The 19692-nt window shown below is 39.5% G+C and overlaps 1 protein-coding gene across 2 annotated transcripts in view; it reads left to right on the top strand.

Moving 5' to 3' along the window:
• The first annotated feature begins 404 nt into the window (after nt 1-404).
• Nucleotides 405-19692, top strand: part of CDK13 (cyclin dependent kinase 13) — a 150262-nt gene continuing 130974 nt past the window's right edge. The window contains exon 1 of one of the 2 annotated variants that reach the window (XM_053662954.1): nt 405-2648. In XM_053662954.1, the coding sequence (XP_053518929.1) occupies nt 1429-2648 (1220 nt within the window). In that variant the 5' untranslated portion in view covers nt 405-1428. The remainder of the gene's footprint in view (nt 2649-19692) is intronic. The other variant, XM_053662955.1, reaches the window with a different exon arrangement.

The following is a 19692-nucleotide window of genomic DNA, read 5'->3' as shown; positions in this document are numbered from 1 at the left end:
CTATTCCAAACCCAGGGCTTGGCTGAAGGTAGATGGTGGGTTAACTACTTAGTCCGAAGGACCACTAATGGCATTATCCCTGTCAAAGTCTCCAGAGTTTTGTTTCTTCCGTGAAGTTTCAACAGGCAGGAAGTGCGGCGCCTGCGGAGAGTCGGAGCCAGCAGTGCGCGCTGGACTGCAAGCAACGGGGACCACCGGCCAGCCATCAAGGCTAGTCCCGAGCGACTGCACCCAGCAACGCAATACACCTCTCCCTCCTTCAGTCCTACTTCACAAGTAGTCCCACCCTCACCGGAAGTGGGGAGGTTTATACGTTACACCACGTCCGGTCAGAACGACTGTACCCGGCAGGAGCGAGCACGCTGGTGTGAGGCAACTTTGTTCCCGCCTCCTTTGCCCCAACACCACTCACCTTCGGCTTCCTCGGAGCGTGACTTGCGTGCGCGCTCCCGGCCTTGCGTCGGGACTGGAGGAAAGGCCGAAAGAGCGAGGCGAGAAGGAGGGGTTGTGAAGGTTGGGGCCCAACCAGCAAGTCCCGTCGCCCCTTGCTGTGGCAGACGAGGAACGGAGAGGGAAGGGGAGGAGCAATCCGGGGCCGGCCGCGCAAACCAGAAGCCTCCTCGTGGGAGGGGGAGGGAGCGGTGGAGAGGGGCAGCTCCGCCACCTCTGTTAGCGCCGGCGGAAGAAGAAGAAAGTCAGGGCTCATACCCACCGCCACAGACTCAGAAACGCCCTCCCCGCCCCCATTTCCCCGGAAACAACATCCCGCTCAACCCCGCACACTCGCAGCCCCAACCCAGAGTCGCAGCCCGGTCGCCTCTGCTTCACCCCGCTGCCCGGGCCGCAGAGTGCGCGAGGGCCTAGGCCGGGAGTTGTCAAGACCAAGCTACTGCCGAGGCGCCGGCTGTGTGTCACCACCACCCCTGGAGGACGACGTCGACGCTGAGGAGGCGGTGGCGGAGGCGTGTTGTTGTCGTGCCCACTCCCCTCCCCTGAACTCGCACCCAACGTCAGGGCACGATGGAGTGAAGTGAAGGTGGTACTTCCGCGTTGCGCTGCTAAAGCTGAGCGCGGCCAAGGCCGCTCTCCAACCCCCGGGGGCACTTGGAGGACTCCGGAATCCCTCGCAGGTCAGCTCTCTGTGCATCTGGTGTTTTTGCTGCTGAGGATAGGGCGACAAGCACGATCAGGACTTCTGCCGCCCGGGTTCCTGCTGCCTTCAGGCCTGGAGGCCGCTGCGTACCTCGCTGTGATCTGGAACCCAGGGACCCGAGTCCTGACCCGGATTATCGTGGCTTGCCTCACGGGCCTCCCTGGTGCTCAGTGTCCCTCCGCCGTCTCCTCTGTTGTTTCCGGCGGGAGAGATGGCCAGGATCTGATCCGGGAGGAGGCCGCACCCGCACCGCGCTCTGCGGCGAGCTCTAGGCAATGCCGAGCAGCTCGGACACAGCGCTGGGGGGAGGCGGGGGCCTGAGCTGGGCGGAGAAGAAGTTGGAGGAACGCCGAAAGCGGAGGCGATTCCTGTCCCCTCAGCAGCCGCCGCTGCTGTTGCCGCTCCTGCAGCCGCAGCTCCTGCAACCGCCGCCGCCCCCGCCGCCTCTGCTCTTCCTGGCTGCTCCCGGCACGGCCGCCGCCGCCGCAGCCGCCGCCGCCGCGGCCTCCTCCTCTTGCTTCAGCCCGGGCCCCCCTCTGGAGGTCAAGCGGCTGGCGAGAGGCAAGAGGCGCCCAGGAGGGCGGCAGAAGCGGCGCCGCGGGCCCCGCGCCGGGCAGGAGGCGGAGAAGCGTCGGGTCTTCTCGCTGCCCCAGCCGCAGCAGGACGGCGGTGGCGGTGCTAGTAGCGGTGGGGGTGTGACCCCGCTGGTGGAATACGAGGATGTGAGCTCTCAGTCCGAGCAGGGGCTGCTGCTGGGGGGAGCCAGTGCGGCAACGGCGGCGACGGCTGCCGGGGGAACGGGGGGCAGCGGCGGGAGTCCGGCCTCCTCCTCCGGCACCCAGAGGCGCGGGGAGGGGTCTGGGCGCAGGCCCCGCCGGGACCGTCGCCGCAGCAGTGGCCGCAGCAAGGAGCGCCACCGCGAGCACCGACGGCGGGACGGGCAGCGCGGCAGCAGTGAGGCTTCGAAGTCCCGCAGCCGCCACAGCCACAGCGGCGAGGAGCGGGCCGAGGCAACCAAGAGCGGTGGCAGTAGCAGCAGCAGCGGTGGCCGCCGGAAAAGTGCCTCGGCCACGTCTAGCAGTAGTAGCAGCCGCAAGGAACGAGACCTGAAGGCTCACCGGAGCCGGACTAAGTCGTCCAAGGAGCCGCCTTCGGCCTACAAAGAGCCGCCCAAGGCCTACCGGGAGGAAAAGACCGAGCCCAAAGCCTACAGGCGGCGGCAGCGGTCCCTGAGCCCCCTGGGAGGCCGGGACGACAGCCCAGTGTCCCACAGGGCCTCTCAGAGCCTGAGGAGCCGCAAGTCCCCCAGCCCGCCAGGAGGTGGTAGCAGCCCCTACTCGCGCCGGCTGCCACGCTCCCCAAGCCCCTACGGCCGCCGTCGCTCCCCCAGCTACAGCCGCCACAGCTCTTACGAGCGAGGCGGCGACGTGTCTCCCAGCCCCTACAGCAGCAGCAGCTGGCGTCGCTCCCGGAGCCCTTACAGCCCTGTGATCAGGTGAGTTGCTTGTCTCTTGCGTTTGTCTTTGGCTGGGCTGGCTGGATCCCCAGAGACAGGGGCTCTTAAAAACCACCCAAGACTAGAAAATCCAACTTCGGACACGCGTCAAGCATCAAGAGGCGTTTGGCGCCCATAACACTTTTTAGGGGGTTGGAGGGACAGCAACAGGTTCAACAGGGCTTCTCGCTGGTAAGAAAGAGTTCAAAGTTTTAAACTTGTTGCTTTAATGTACGAACAGGTTTCTCTCAACTGTTTTGTTTTTCTGGCGCAATTAATTTGTTAATATTTTGGAGACTCTCTGAAGAGGTTTCATTGTTGGAAACTTAGGAGTGAACTGGAGTTTAGAGGTTAAATATAAAGGATAATTTGAATCACGTGCTCATGTCAGAACTAGATACTGTAAATGCGTCAACGATGGGAAAGCAGCCTTTCTGTAAAGTTTACTTTAATATATGAATAAAGCTTATAGTTCTAAATTCTGAAGATAAGATAACCCACTTTGCGATATTCTTGTGTGAAATGGTTTCTTATGCAGTCTTTCAAGAAAAATAGATTGTGGTTTCTGTGTTTGTGAGGACATCCAGTTGCTAATAACAGAAATGTAATCTAGTTGATGAAGTCTAGTGTAATCAGGTGGATGGTTTAGTACATTCTAAACTTATCTACACTTTATTTCAAGTAAAATGGACCTTTAAATATCAGGGTCTTTGTTCAGAAATCTCTAAAAGGTATAATTTAACCTAGTGAATGAAGTTGGAGTAAATCTGTCATGTAGTTATTAGACCTTTGTGGTTATATAATATTCTCAAAAAATGTATGAACGTTGCTATATACTTATATGTTAAGCAAAGTAAATTAAAAATAACTTTTTAGTATTTTGCATGTTCTCATATTCCTTAAGATAATTTGAAAATTCTAGGCCTTATAGTTTAGAATTTTGCAAAATGACATTTATATTGTTTTCTTACTGATCCTAGTTTTCAGTAATGACAAATGGATGCCGAGTACCTCAATGTATGAGGTATGTTGCCTCTCAGTACAGAATATGTACCTGATTAGCAGATGTTTATCAAGTGTCAACCTAATAAATGTTTGTAAAGATGTGATGTGTATAGAGGTAAAGGTGTGAATTTGTCTTTAAACCAAAACAGCTGTATAAATCTCTTCATTCTCATAGTCTTCAAGCACACTTAAAATGCTAGTTGATTGATGCTTTAAGCAAAGACTGTCAACATTGAAGTTATTTTACCAGATTTATTCTTTACATCTTGTAAGACTTTATATTTTACTTTTCATTAAGATATTCTAGGTTTGCCAAAAGGTTTGCTTAATAGAATTTGTTTTTGAAAACTAATTAGGTTAAATTTCAGGACATTAGATAGCAATTTTAAGTGTATGATGCAATTTTGAGAATTGATTTTGTGTTTATCGGGTTTTTTAGTTGCTGGATACTTTAGCCAGTTTCTTTATTATTTAATAGTGCTATGTATTTTTATGTTATGTGTGGTTATGATTACTCCTATTTCGCAAATATTTATTGAACATATATTACATGCCAGATACTGTTTAGGGACTCGGGTATAGCAGTGAAGAAAGACAAGGTTCTTGCCCTTATGAAGCTTGTGTTCTAGAGGACCATTCACTACTGAAATCTTTTCATGGTGTTTATATTGATCACTAGTATTTCTACAGAATTGGATTTGGAATAAGCTTTAGAATATCTTAGCCAACGTTTTTGACAGCAGACCATTTGGTGTGTGCCAGAATAATACATCTAGAGGTGGCAAGATGTTGCTTTGAAGACAGCCTGTTTCATTAGATTTGGGAATCAAGTTCTAGTCTTGGTTTGCCCAGGGCCTTAGGAAGATTGTGGAGACTCAGTTCCCTAAATCATAGCAGAGAAATACTTGTGGTTTCATTTTTTTTTAATTTCAAGAATTAAATGAAAATTCGCATTTTGCGATATATAGAATCACATCAGACTATTACAGAAGTCTGATGTGATTGGGATATTACTAATAGCTTGAATTGTTAGAATTTTTATATTGAAACAGAAGTACATCTTTGTGTCACTTCTCATTTCTTCAAGTTTAACAATTTGGAATGATAGGGAGCAAACCTGTATGCTACCTCTTTAAAATGTGAAGACAGTTGCTCTGTCTTCTGAGTCTTCTCTTGGTCAAAAAACTAATTTTTCATAAGGTATGGTTTTTAGATTTTCCACATTAAATGTCGTTTGTCAAATGTCCTGCTTAAAATGTGGGGCCCAGAATTTATAGCTAAAATAGTTGAAAAATTTAAGATTTTTAAATATAGCAAGTGTATTAATTATTGTTTAGGTACAATTACTTGAACTCACATGTCTAATTTAATACAAAAAGTTTTATTTACTTTTAGAATTTAGTAAATGTGGTAGGTGGCCCATGTTGTTTAATGAATAGGCCGTTGGATTGGGAGGTCCATGAAGGCAACCAGCCTCTTGCCCACCATTGAAATCCCAGTGCTCAGCATAGTGTCTGGCACAAGTAGATTTTTAATACTTGTTGAATGGGTAAATGAAGGGAAGATGGAGTTTACTGAGCATACGAAATATTGTGGACCATGTGCTGTGCTGGAGGAAATAGCATTGGGTCTTTTTTCAGCCCACATGGAGCTTGCATATTGTCAATGTAGATATTTTTAAGAAAATGCATACACATTCAAAATACTAGTATTGAAACCATGATAATGATATTTTTCTTGGTGTTAGTTCCTAGAATAAATAAATCTTCTTTGCCTTCCTCTGAGTTTTCACTTCAGTCCCTTGGTCAAGCTTTTCTTTTAATCAGTCCCTTAGCTTTACTTTTTCCCTTGTATAACCAGTTTACCATACTTTCTTTACTACTTTATTTCTGGGGTGTAAGAAGTCATATAGTTTAGCTCATTGGCCCTATAATAAATGTGAGGGTGTGTAAAGAGAAGGGGCTGTTTAGGGAGGGAGTGGTACTAACACTTGTGTTTTATTATGTGCCAGGTATTAAATACTTACGTACATTCACCTCCAAAACCCATATGGTAGTTCAGAATATTTCTATTCATAGTTTGGGAAATGAAAACTGAAAAGTTAGTGATTTGTTCCAAGGTCAGCTTGGATTGGTTTGATTGAAAGTGCATGCTCTTGATATTATGCTGTATAGAACCTTACCTGGCATTCAAGGAACTGACTACCTCACATAATAATTTGTTTTGCTAAAATTCAACCTCTATTTTGATATTTATGCATTAATTTCTCTTTCCCTGGACATTATTGCAGCATTTTGAGGATTTAAAAAAGACCCAATTCCTGTAAAAATTATTTCAGCTCATTTTGTCTTTACTAATTTGTAGCTTTTATGAATACAAGGCTAAAAACATTTCTTGAAGACATAAATTACACTTAGTTATTGATGGTTGTTTTCCAATGGGATTTCTTGATCTGAAAGTCACTCAAGTTAGATCAGGCACAATTAGTACAATACATTCTTATATGTAAATGGTTCTCTCTTTGAACCTGTGGAAGTTCTAGTCCACCAAAAAGTAGCAGAGACTCAATTTTAGAATAATTTCAAAACCCTGAAAATCTAAAGTTGGGTAGACCCTAGATGTAAAGAAATGAATTGATTAGTATTCACTTGCATATGATAACGGGTACCTCTGTCATGGATTATTTAGTGTTTTGTCCTAATTAAAATATGTAAAATGAAGACATTCCAGAATTTTAAAAAAGAAGCTCCTAGCACTCATAAAATACTGATTTAATATGTACTTAATAGAAATGTCTTAAGTATTTTTAGATGAAAGAAATTCTTAAAATGCTTTTAAAAACTGTCCAAAATACAGGATACTAGAATAAATACAGAAACACTCAGACGGGAGGAAAATTGAGATGAGCTCTCTTAAATCTCCAAACCTTTAATCACTCTTTTCATTCTCAAGAAGACCTTGTGTTTTTCTCTGACCAAATCATATCTTGTTTACATCTATTCAAGTCCTCACTACATTTAGTACTAGTACTTACTCATTCCTAGTACCTTAGTTCAGGCCCTAATTTTTTATCGTACTTCCTCTTACTATTACTTTCTTCCCAATTCATTCTTTATTAATAGAGTTTTCCTAAAACCTTGGTTAGATTGTGTCACTTTTAGTATATAGAACTAAGTCCAAGCTTTTTAATGTGTTATCAGGTAATATCTTCTATGGTCTTAGTCCCATTCTATCAGATTCTATTTTTAGAGGCACTTTTATTTCTCTGTATTTTTATTCTTGCTGTTATTTTAGTTTAAATGTCCGTTTTTTTCTTCTCTGCCTCCAGGTTTGCATTCAAAACCCAACTCAAATTTCAACGTCTTGTGACCTTTCATCATTGTCTAGAAAAGTTCATTCCTTTCTTATATTCCTACAGCACTTGGCCTTATCATTGTTATGAGCTTTAAAAAATCTGTTTTATGTTCTGATTATTTGATTAACTGTGTTTGTATTTTTCTTGCTAGATTGTCAGCTCCTAGAGGACAAATTCCAAAGTGTATTAGTGGTTGAATTAATTGAAATATTAGTAGCATTTTTTTAACGCAAATCAACCTTTGCACAGATACTGGTTGTGTTTCTAAACTTACTTGCGGTTTTAGTTCATACACACTTTAGGATGGGGAAAATAATTGCTTTGATTTATAAGGAGAGAATTTGAGAATCCTCTAGCTTTTTCTTTACTGGAATGAGTGAAGGATGCAGGGAGTCACTTTTAGTGTGAATAGAATAAATTCAGACCTAGTGTTTATATTTTATGTTGTGTACTGACTATGATAAATGACCTGCTTCTTTTGGTGATAATTTTCTGAGCAGATTGTATGTCAGGCTTTTCTTTTCCTTTTTTTTTTTTTTTTTTTTTTTTTTAAAGATTTTATTTGTTTATTTTTAGACAGGCAAAGGTGGGGGAGAGAGGGAGAGAGAAATGTCAATGTGTGGTTGCACTGGCACGACCCCTGCTGGGACTTGGCCCAGACCCAAGGCATGTGCCCTGACTGGAAATGGAACCAGCGACCCTTTGGTTTGCAGGCTAGCACTCAGTCCACTGAACCACACCAGCCAGGGCTCAAGCTTTTATTTCTTAAATATGAAAAATTGTAACTGTTTCTCAAAAACCAGTTTAAAATAGATGTTGCTTAACACTCTATTTAAGATGGTTTTAATATTTTCTCTTATTGTATGCTTTTTCTATAACTATCACTTAAGTTTTTGTTGTTGTTTTCCTTTTGGTTGGCTTTGTTTTGTATGTAGATATTTGTAAGCTTTAAAGTAGGTGTTAGAAGCAAAAATATGAAGCTAGAATCAGAAGTATTACTGTTTGCTGTGATTTTTGTTCCTTAAATTTCTAATTGTGCACATCTAAATTGTAAAATAATCTGGTATTCTTAATATATTTGGAAAATAAAATGAATGTAGATTAGAAGATAAAATTTAGGTTAAAAAAACTGCAATTTTTAGAAAATGGTAGTAAGATAAAGTGAAGATAGTTAATGGGCTGCATGCCTCTCCAGTTTTCTGTTTCTTTGTTTGCAATTGCAAATGGACATTTCACTGAGATATTTTATTAATACTGCAAACTTAATTTAACATTAAATTAATTATTTTGCCTCTCATGGAGTCATTTTTTTCAGACATTTTTTGTCATTTTTCACCTGTTTACAAAGATAATAGAGGCTTATGGTAGAATTTTTCAGTTAGCATAGAAAACTGTCAGAGATTAAAGTTCCCGAGTCCAACCACTTGAGATGATTATTCTTGACATTTTGATGAATAGTCTTCTAGATTTTTCTGTGTATATATGCATAGAGATACAGGATTTTACATAAATGGGGGCATACTGCAATGCTGTTTTGTATCCTGTACTCCATAGTATATTCTTTTTATTGGCTCCTAGTATTCCAGTGTGTGGATGTGTCATAACTTTTGAGCCAAATCTGTTTTGCTATCATCATCGTCATCATCATCATCATCATCATCATCATTTTGCTATGTGTATGTATCTGTTGCAAGTTTTGTGTTCATTTGTTCCATATCTTCTAGATTAGATTTCCCAGGGGTAGAATTTTATTGGACCAAAAGTGGTATGCATATTTGTAGTTTTGGTAATGCATATTCAGAAGGCTTTTTATCAATTTGTGTCTTCAGCATTGTGAGAGTACCCATTTTCTCAGTCCCACCATCAGTTGGAGTTGTCAGCTACCCATTATTGTTTTCCTTTGCATTTCTTAATATCTTATAAGGTTGAATTTATTTTCTTCTGTTTTTTGGATGTTCTAATTTTTTGATTAATTTTTGTTTGTTTTATTACTAATTTATAAGAGCCTTTTTTGTATTAGAGATAATAACTCTGTGTGTGTGTGTGTGTGTGTGTGTGTGTGGCATAAGCAGATATTTTTTCATGAGTTTGTCTTTTAACCTTGTTCATGTTTTAAGAAGTTTTTGATTTGCATATGTATGTGTGCATTTTAAAAGGTAGTAGTTTCTCCTACGCACCCAGTGCCCAAACTGAGTAACACTTATCTTTTCTCCCTCCCCAGTTCTAACGAATTATTTGTTCTACTGGTCCCTTTGCAGCAGTCTCTAGTCTGCAGTTACTTTGACATGCCTTGGTGTATGGGTTGGAGCTACACGATTTGGGTCATTACTCTCTGAGCCTTTCCTGTTTGCTGCATTCAAATTAGTCTTAAAATACCACACTGGTTCTGTCATTTTCCTATAGAACATATTTACAGAATCAAATTCTTAAACTGGACTTTTAAGATTTGCCACCCCACACTATCCTTTTTATTATATATGCTGATCATAATACAAACTGGACTCCTTACTCTTCCCTCCCCTCCCCTTCTCTTTTCTTTCTCTTATCCCTCCCTCCATCCCTCCCTTCCTTCCTTTTTCCCCTTCTTCCCTCCCTCCACTCCATGTGGGTGAATAGAATTTTCCCCCTGCCCCTTATTATATGTCATTCAGTTGTCATACTGTCTTGTGTTTCTTTATGTAAATAAAAGCAACTATGAATATATGTTCTCATTTCCCTTTGTACTCTTTTATACAAAAGGCAGCATGTTATATAACCTATTCTGTAACTTGTTTTTTGTCCTTAAGAGAATGTCCTGGGATCATTCCATTTTGGTACAAGAAGAGCTAGCTTCCTTGTTTCTTTAATCAGAGCTGCATAGTATTCCATTGTGTGGGTGGCTGCCTCCTAGTTTATTGAACCAGTTCCTTTCAAATGGACACTTGAGTTGTTTCTAGTATTTGCTATTACAAGCAATACTTCAGTGAACAAAGGCAGATTTTTAAAGGGTTGCACAGCACTGCATATACTACTTAAAATGAGATTATTCTTCATTCTTAGAATGCTGGTTGGTTTTATTCTTTGATAGATTCCAAATTACTGGTTTTCATGAATGAAACATTGATGATGGGGCTGACAGCCCTTCTTCATTCAAGAATCAGTACCCTGTGGAGGCCTACTGCTCTATATTAAGTTTGTTTTAATAATAAAAACTGGAAATTTTAATAGGGAAATCTACCTAAAGCCCTTTGCTCAAGAAGTCTAAATTTCTGTTCACTGTAATAACTGCCAGTGGCAGCTTTAGAGCAGTTTAATAGCCTAATTGTGAATAAGATAAATTGTACCTCCAATTATTCTTTAAAAAAATTTTTACCCATCTCCTGCTGCCTCCTCCCCTTTGACAACTATCAGCTTTTTAAAAAATATATGTGGCTCTAGACGCCTTACTATTTAAAAAATGTGGAATTGTAAGCCCCCTATACCTTAGTTTATGCCCTTTCCTCCAATTCTGTTGCCAGTTTTTCCAACCATAGTTCACATATCACTTATGTAAGAAAGAAGTTTTTATTAATCTCATCCAGAAGTTATTTCTCCTAATTCCTTTAGCACTGAGATCACTTTTATGAGTACTTACTACATTCAGATTGTATTAGAGTTGCCCCCCCCCACACACCCCTGACTTCTTGGGCATATTGGACATGTTTCACTAATTCATTTAAAAAATCAGTTATATTGAAGTATAATTTAAATACACTATAATCACCAATTTTAATTGTACAATGGAATTAAAACAAAAACCCTTGAAACAATGTAAGTACTATGAATAGGGGATCGGTTAAGTTATGGTACAGATGTGTGATTTGCAAATGCTTTTTTTCTGTATCCCTTTGTTAGTGTCCATCAAAGCACAAAAATTTGACATTTTGTTGAAGTCCACTTTGTGTTTTCTTTTGTAGCTTGTGCTTTGGTATCACATCTGAGAGGGTTTTGCTTAACTTGAAGGTCACAAAGATTTATCTTTATTCTTTAAGGGTTTTACAGTTTAAGTTTTTACATTTTGGTCTTTGATCTGTTTAGAGTTTTTTTTGTTCGTATGGTGAGAAAAAGAGGTCCAGCTTCATTTTTTTGCATGTGGATATCTAGTTGTCCTAGTTGTTAAAAAAGACAATTCCTTCTTCATTGGCATTCTTCTGAAAATTCACTGACCATAAATGTGAGGGTTTATCTCTGTACTGTGTGTTCTATTACATTGATTTGTATGCCCATCCTTATGCCAGTATTATGCAGTCTTGATTATTCTAACTTTGCAGTGATTTTTGAAATAGTAAGTATGAGACCTCCAAATTTGGTCTTTTAGATTGCTTTGACTTTGTTTTTTGGGGGGGAGGGGAGTGGCTTGCATTTCCATTTTAATTTTATGATTAGCTTGCCAATTGTACAAAAAAAGGTAGCTGGGACTTGGATTGCATTGAATCTGTAGATAAATGTGGGAGTATTGGCATTTTAATAATATTAAATCATCTAGTATATGATCATGAAATTTCAATTTGTATAGTTTTCCTTACTATTTTCAAAGGTGTTTTGAAGGTTTTAGGTTACAGTCCTTGTATTTGTTTGGTTAAGTGTATTCCTATCTTATTTTTTAAACCTATTATAAATAGGGTAGTTCTATTTTTGGGATTTCATTTTAATTCTATATAGAACTACAATTGATTTTTCTATATTGATTAATCATTTTTCCTAACATCTTGCTTACTTGTTTCTTAGTTCTAATAGTTTTTTAGTGGATTCCTTGGGATTTTCTATATACAAGATTATGCCATGTTTAGAGATAGTTTTACCCCCCGCCCCCGTCTGGATTTCTTTTATTTTTGTCTTGTCTAATTGAAATGGCTAGAATCTCAAGTACAGTGTTGATTAGAAGTAACAAGATTTGACTTTCTTGTCTTGCTCCTTACCATATAGGGAAAGTATTCAGTGTTTCTCTACAAAATGTTAGCTGTGAATTTTTTAGAAAGGACTAGTTTTATTTTTTGATGAAAATTGTTTCCCTCAGAGTCTAATTTTTGGTCTTAAAAAAAATTCTGGGTACTTTGGTTGACCCTTAAACATGAGCCTGTGTAATTATCCATTATTGTCCTAGGGACTAGAAAAAGAAGAAATTTCCTACTTTTTGTTAAAAATATATGCATTAATATTGGTAGTATTTTTAAATTAGTGTTACTAAAAGCACTCATGACCTTCTAGATTTAACTTTTTTTTATTTTATTGATTATGCCATTACAGTTGTTCTATTCCCCCCTTCATTCCCCTCCACCCTGCAACCCCCCGCCCCCACCATTCCCCCCCTTTAGTTTGACCATGTGTCTCAAGTTCTTCAGATTCTATATTTCCCATACTATTCTGGCCCCCCCATCTATTTTCTACCTACTGTCTATGCTACTTATTTTCTATACCTTCTCCCCCCTTCTCCTTCTCCCACTCCCCTGTTGCTAACCCTCCATGAGATCTTCATTTCTATGGTTCTGCTCCTGATCTAGCTGTCCTCTTAGTTTGCTTTTGTTTTAGGTGTGATTGTTAATAACTGTTGAGTTTGCTGTCCTTTCACTGTTCCTCTTTTTTATCTTCTTTTTCTTATATAAGTCCCTTTAACATTTCATATAATAAGGGCTTGGTGATGATGATCTTCTTGAATTTGACCTTATCTAAGAAGCACTTTATCTGTCCTTCCATTCTAAATGGAAGCTTTGCTGGATAGAGCAATCTTGGTTGTAGGTGTTTGGATTTCATGAGTTAGAATACTTCTTTCCAGCCTCTTCTTGCCTGTAAGGTCTCTTTTGAATCTGCTGACAGTCTGATGGGAACTCCTTTGTAGGTGACTGTCCCCTTATCTCTTGCTGCTTCTGGGATTGTCTACTTCATTTTAATCTTGGCTAATGTAATTATGATGTGCCTTGGTGTGTTTCTTCTTGGGTCCAACTTCTTTGGGATTCTCTGAGCTTCCTGGATTTTCTGGAAGTCTGTTTCCTTTGCCAGATTGGGGAAATTTTCCTTTATTATTTGTTCAAGTAAGTTTTCCACTGGTGGCTGTTCCTTTCCCCCTTCTGGTATCCGTATAATTCGGATGTTGGGACATTTAAAGATGTCCTGGAGGTTCCTAAGCCTCTCCTCATTTTTTTGAATTCTTGTTTCTTCATATTTTCCTGTTTGGTCATTTCTTCCTTCTGGTTCACTCCCTTGATTTGAGTCCCAGTTTCCTTTTTATCCCTGTTGGTTTCCTGTTCATTTCCCTTCATTTCACTTAGTGTAGCCTTCATATGTTCCTCTAATTTATGACTAAAATCAACCAGTGCTGTGAGCATCCTGATCACCAGTGTTTTGAACTGTGCATCTGAAAGTTTTGCTATTTTTTCGTCGCTTAGAGTTATGGGCTCTGGGGCTTTGAGATCTTCTTGAGCCATTTTGGTCTGTTCTGGCCCGTTAAGTATGAGGAGCGGAACCTTAGATGTTCACCAGGGTAGGGCCGCTCAGGTCGCTGGGTTGTGACGCTATCTGCGCATGAATGTGCGACCACAGTCAACCCGCTGCCCTGCGCCCTGGCTGGGTCTGCCAGTTGCTCACTAGGTTGCTCACTGGGTCCGCCCGTTGCAACCCCATGCCTGGGATCTGCGCATGCCTGAGTCCGTCTGACTGAGTTTTCCTGTGCAACCCCACTCCACCAGTTGCTGGCTTCACCCCTCTTACCGGTCAGGCTGAAGAATTCATTGTTATCAGACTTCCGAAAAGTTCAGTTTTCTGTGTTCTGGCTGTGTTTTCTGTTGCTAATATTTTGTTGTCTCTAAACTTGGTTGTGTGAGAAAGCACGGCATCTCCACCTATGCCTCCATCTTGGCAGAAGTCCTAGATTTAATTTTTTGAAGTTAAGCAGTTATAAGTAGATTATGAATAAATCTATACAACCTTTTTATCTTTATTCATACTGTACATTTTGGTTTGTAGTAATTTCTAGTGGTGTTTAAACTTTTCTATAATTTACTTCCTCTAATCTGCCCTTTTTCTGTTTAAAACACACTTAAAATGCTTGAAAACAGTACAGAAGCATACAGAATATGAAGTAAAAGAAACCCATTATGTCTTTTTTATTCCCATTTTCATACAAATACATAACCATGTAAGTATTGGGTTGGCCAAAAAAGTTTAGTTTTTTCTGTATGATGGCTCTAGTAGTGCTTATTTGTCTTTAACTTCATTCAAAACAGTTTTGTTGGATTGTATTATGACAGCTATCATATCAGCGTGCATTAAAAAACCCACACAATTAGTGGATTTATGTGCAACCATTTTAATATATAAGATGGAAAAAGATACGCAACAGTTTGGATGTATTATGTGTTATTGTTTCAAGACAGGTAAAAATGGCCCTGACTGGTATGGCTCAGTGGACCGAGTGCCAGCCTGTGAACCAGAGAGTTGCGAGTTCCATTTCCAGTCTAGGACACATGCCTGGGTTGTGAGCCAGGTCCCCAGTAGGGGGCACACGAGAGACAACCACACATTAATGTTTTTCTTCCTTTCTCCCTCCCTTCCCCTCTCTAAAAATAAACAGGTAAAATCTAAGTATATATATGAATATATATATAAAAGAAAGGTAAAAATGCAAAAAGAAATTTTGCAGTGTATGGAGGAGGTACTGTTACTGCCCTAATGTGTCAAAAGTTTCAAAAGTGATTTCCGAAGTTTCTTGGTAAGGTTGGTGTATTGGCCAAATAATTCTTTGCAGTGGGGGCCTGTCTTATGCATTGGGAAATGTTTAGCAGCACCCTGGCCTTTACTCACTAGAAGCCAATATAGTGAGAGATAACTGACATACTCAGAGTATCCTAATCAATAAAGTTACTGGTGAAAATGAAAAATGTGTGTTTCATTTTATGAAAAAAACTAAATGGACCTTTTGGCCAACTCCATAGATTGATGTACATCCTTTTTCTGTGTTTGTACTTACATAAAAACGTAAGTACATATAGACATTAGAAATGTTATACCAGAAATCAAGGGATGTCAAACTCATTTTCACCGGGGGCCACATCAGCTTCGTTGTTGACTTCAAAGGGCCAAAATAATTTTAGGACTGTATAAATGTAACTATTCCTTAACTGTTAAGGAGTTGAAATTACATTTGGTCCATTGAAGGCAATTGTGAGACCACTGTGGCCCCTAGTGAAAATGAGTTTAATACCCCTGCCATAAATATTGTTACTCACATGCTTTTTAAAAGCAGTATGATGTTTGAAGGTCTTTCCAAAAGACTACATAAAACTTTATCATGAAATTTATCAAGTTTTATTTAACCATCAGTTGTTGGGTACTAAGCTATTTCTTTTTCCTATATTACAAACAGCCCTTTTGATGGATGGAAATTTATTACCATTATTTTATTTTGCCATTTCTTGGTAGCATAGAGAATGGAGTATTTTAATTTTTTTACTGGTGATTTATATTTCTTCTGTGACTGTATTATCTTTCTAATCACGAAGACCCACTGGTTATTAAGTAAGGAATGTTTTATGTTAGAAAAAGTAGTTTTGCTCATTTAATTCCTATTGGATGATGGATATAAAATGTTTGGTTAATAAAAAAGATAAATTCATCTTACTGTTTGAAAACACTAGTTAACTAAATGTAATTTTCTCCTAACTTTTTAGTTTAAGTAGAATTTTATTAGTAGACGTATGACCATTGGTTAACCAGCTGGATATCAGTTATATAAAACACTTTGCCAGTAATAGCAGGCATTTAGAAAAGAAGGTAACCTATTTTCTCTTTTTTATTCATCAGTTCAGTAGAAATCTTTTGCCCCTTACTGTATGCCAGAAACAGTTTTAAACACTGGGGAGGAGATGAGTATAGAAGTACTCTTTGATCTTTCTGGTGAGGGGAAGGAAGTCTTACTGTGGAGTTGATAAGTGGAGACCTGAATGCTGAGAAAGAGCCAGCCATCTGATGACCTAAGTACTCTAAGAGAAAACAGTATGTGTTAAGATACCAATTCAGGAAAAAAGTATGATCTTTTGAAGAATCAGAAAGTCTAGTACATCTAGTATGGCTAGAGCCTAGTGAATGACGAAGGATGTAATAAAGATGAGCAGCAATTTGGGTCGTGGATCACAAAGATTTTTACTTTTGTTCTAAATGCAGTGAGAAGCCATTAGAGTTTTAGGCAAAGGCATGACATATTCCAACTTAGGTTTTTAAAAGATAAAGACATAAAATACAAAGAATATGTAACAAGTGTTATGTCAGCAAATGGGTAGGTTATAGAGGAGATGGATGGTACTTTAGCTTGATCCATGAAGATAGAAAAGAAATAAATGGAGGGGAATGATGGTATGGTAGCAGTAAATAGTGCCTGGCTTTTAATTGAAGACTTGGTCTTGAGTTTGGCTCTCTCTCTTTATAGCTCCTGGTCTCTAAATAAACTCCTTAATCCTCTTTATTTTAGTTCCCTCATCTACTTTCTCTATACCTTGGTTTCTATGAAGAGCAAGTCAAATGAAAAAAGCCTAGAAAAGTGTGTTGTAAACTGTGAAATTCAGCATAGTATGTTTATTTAGTAAAAGGCTACTATTATGCTGAGGGCTATGGAATGATTAAAAAAACAGACCTTGTTTCTTTTCCTCCAAGAGGATGTAGTCTAGTAATAACGTAAATACAAAGTTGAGTGTAAAGATCATGTAAAGTGCTATGGGATTCAAAGAAAGGAGAGCTTAACTTCTTTCTTGGAGTTGGTGGTAAGGCCTTCTGTATTAGGAAGGACTCTTGAACAAGGCCTTTAATGATGGCTAGGACTTTAATAGGAAATGGAAGGAAGAGAATTCCTCAGTAAGTGAATCTGTGGGAGTAAAGGCATGGAAAGAAGCATTAGCCAGATTCAAAACTTGATAAGGAAATGTAGGGTAGGGCCAAAGAGATCATGTAACATGTTAATACCAGGATAAGTAGGGTGAATTACATTCAGTAGGAATACTGTCAGCAGTATACTTAATGCTGCAAATATTTATTGAGCATCTGCTATTGCCATGTTTGTGCTAGGCAGGGCTATGAAGAAGATACAGTGATCTCAGTTTAGTTGGGGAAGACAAATTATCTAATTATTACTAGTGAGATATCATCAAAAGGTGGTAGGAACAAAGAACAAGGAATATCTCCAGCTGCCTGGCTTAGTAAAGGGACACTTTATATAGAGGTGTGGTAGACCTCAGGCTTGATATGAAGTATTCCTTTGCTTAGCAGATAAATTAAGTGAAGAGAAAAATGTGAGAGAAACATTCTAGACTGGGCACTTCATGTGTTTTGGGATGGCTGGACAAGTTTGTATGCAGTTAACGGGCTGTGAAGAATTTGGTAGAGGAATAAGTGAAAGATTGAGGTGGCACTATGGAGAGTAAATTGGAAAAGGTAGAGACTAGAGGTGGGGAACCTGGCAAAAGGGTATTTTGGAAATGATGTTTTATACTAATTGGGCCAAGCACGAGATGGTGTAAGACACAGTATGAAATAGTAGCTATGGGGATAAAACCCTGGAAAACTAGAGAGATGCTTAAATGTAGAATTGGCAAGACTTGGATATTAATTGATATGGAAGAAGGGAGAAAAGGTACCATGAAGAATATAGAATGACTTATGGATTTCTATTTCAGTGGATGCCATTGCCTGAGAATAGGGTATATTTAAGGAGAAAGGGAGGGTTTGGAGAGGAAGCTTAATAGTTTTAACTGTATTGTGTTGAAGGTGTATGTAGGATAGTTGGGAGGGGGAAGGATCACTTGGGGTAATAAATGTTTAGGTAATAATTTAAGCCATACATAAAAATTAAATTATTATGGAAGAATACAGTGAAGAAAAGAATGTTAAAGAGCAATGAGAAACAGCCATAGAAGAAAATAATCAGAAAGAAAGTTAGTGGAAGTGGTAAGGATGTGTGTTTTAAGGGTGTGATCAACATTGTTATCACAGATGTTAACAATTTTTTCTTTCTCCACCTCTAAAAAAGGAAAGGTAGGTAGGTCATTGGTCACCTCAGTAATTGGAGTGAGGTTATGAGCTGTAATCTGGTTGTAATTGGAAGGAAAGTAAAAATACAATATCGAGTTATTTGCTTGTTTTTTTTCTTCCTTAATTTTTTTTTTTTTTGTTATCTATTGCAGTTGTCCCAATTTTACCTCCTTTGCCCTCTTCCACCCATCTCACTCCCACAGTCAATCCCCACACTGTTGTCCATGTCTATGGGTCATTCATATATGTTCTTTAATTAGTCCCTCCCCCTTCTTTCCACCATTATTCCCCTCCTCACTTCCTTCTGGTCGCTATCAGTTGTTCCATGTTTCATGTCTGTGGTTCTGTTTTGATTGTTTATTTTGTTTATTGGATTCCTCTTGTAAACGAGATCATACGGTATTTGTCTTTCACTAAGTGGTTTATTTCCACTTAGCATAATATTTTCTCTAGTTCCATCCATGCTGTTGCAAAAAGTAGTTCTATTCTTCTGCTGCATTGTATTCCATTGTGTAAATGTACCACAGTTTTTTGATCCACTCACCTACTAGTGGGCACTTAGGCTATTTCTAGTACTTGGCTATTACAAATAGTGCTGCTGTGAACATAAGGGTGGGTAAGTTCTTTTGTATTGGAGATTCGGGATTCCAGAGTATATTCCCAGCAGCAAAATTGCTGGGTCAAAAGGCAGTTTCATCTTCAGTTTTTTGAGGAAATTCACTATTGTTTTCCACAGTGGCTGCACCAGTCTGCATTCCCACCAACAATACACTAGGGTTCTCTTTTCTTCACAACCTTGGTGGCACTTGTTTGTAGATTTATTAATGATAGCTGTTTTGACTGGTGTGATACGTCATTGTGGTTTTAATTTGCTTCTCCCTGATGGCTAGTGATGCTGAGCATCCTTTCATATGTCTCTGGGTCCCCAGTATATCCTCTTTGGAAAAGTGTCTGTTCTGGTCCTTTGCCTGTTTTTGAATTGGATTGTTTGTCTTCCTGGTGTTGAGTTGTGTGAGTTCTTTATATAATTTGGAGATCAAACCCTTGTCCAAGGTATCTTTGGCAAATATGTTCCCCCATACAGTCAGTTCCCTTTTCATTTTAATGATGGTTTCTTTAGCTGTGCAGAAGCTTTTAAATTTGATGTAGTCCCATTTATTTATTTCTTCCTTTATTTCCTTTGCCTTTAGGAGATGTATTAGCACAAATATTGCTATGTGAGATATCTGAAATTTTCCTGCTTATGTTTTCCTCTAGGACATTTATGGTGTCACAATTACATTTAAATCTTTTTTCCATTTTGAGTTTATTTGGATGTATGGTGAAAGATAGTAGTCTAGTTTCATTTTTTGCATATACTAGTCCACTTCTCCCAACACAATTTATTGCTATTTTTACTCCACTGTGTATCTGTTCCCTCTTTGTCAAATATTAGTTGACTCTAGAGAGTTGGGTTTAAGTATTTGTTCTAGATCTGCGAAATATGTCATTAATATTTTAATAGGAATTGCATTGAATTTATAGATTGCTTTGGGCAGTATGGACATTTTAATTGTTTTAATTCTTCCAATTCATGAACACAGTATATGCTCCCATTTTGTATCTTTCTCAGTTCTTTCTTTAGTGTTCTATAGTTTTCCAAGTTCATGTGTT

Source organism: Artibeus jamaicensis, unplaced genomic scaffold (assembly GCF_021234435.1).
Source record: "Artibeus jamaicensis isolate MK-2021 breed Jamaican fruit bat unplaced genomic scaffold, CSHL_Jam_final contig_311, whole genome shotgun sequence".
NCBI classification, from domain to species: domain Eukaryota; kingdom Metazoa; phylum Chordata; class Mammalia; order Chiroptera; family Phyllostomidae; genus Artibeus; species Artibeus jamaicensis.
This window is presented reverse-complemented; position numbering and strand designations above follow the sequence as displayed.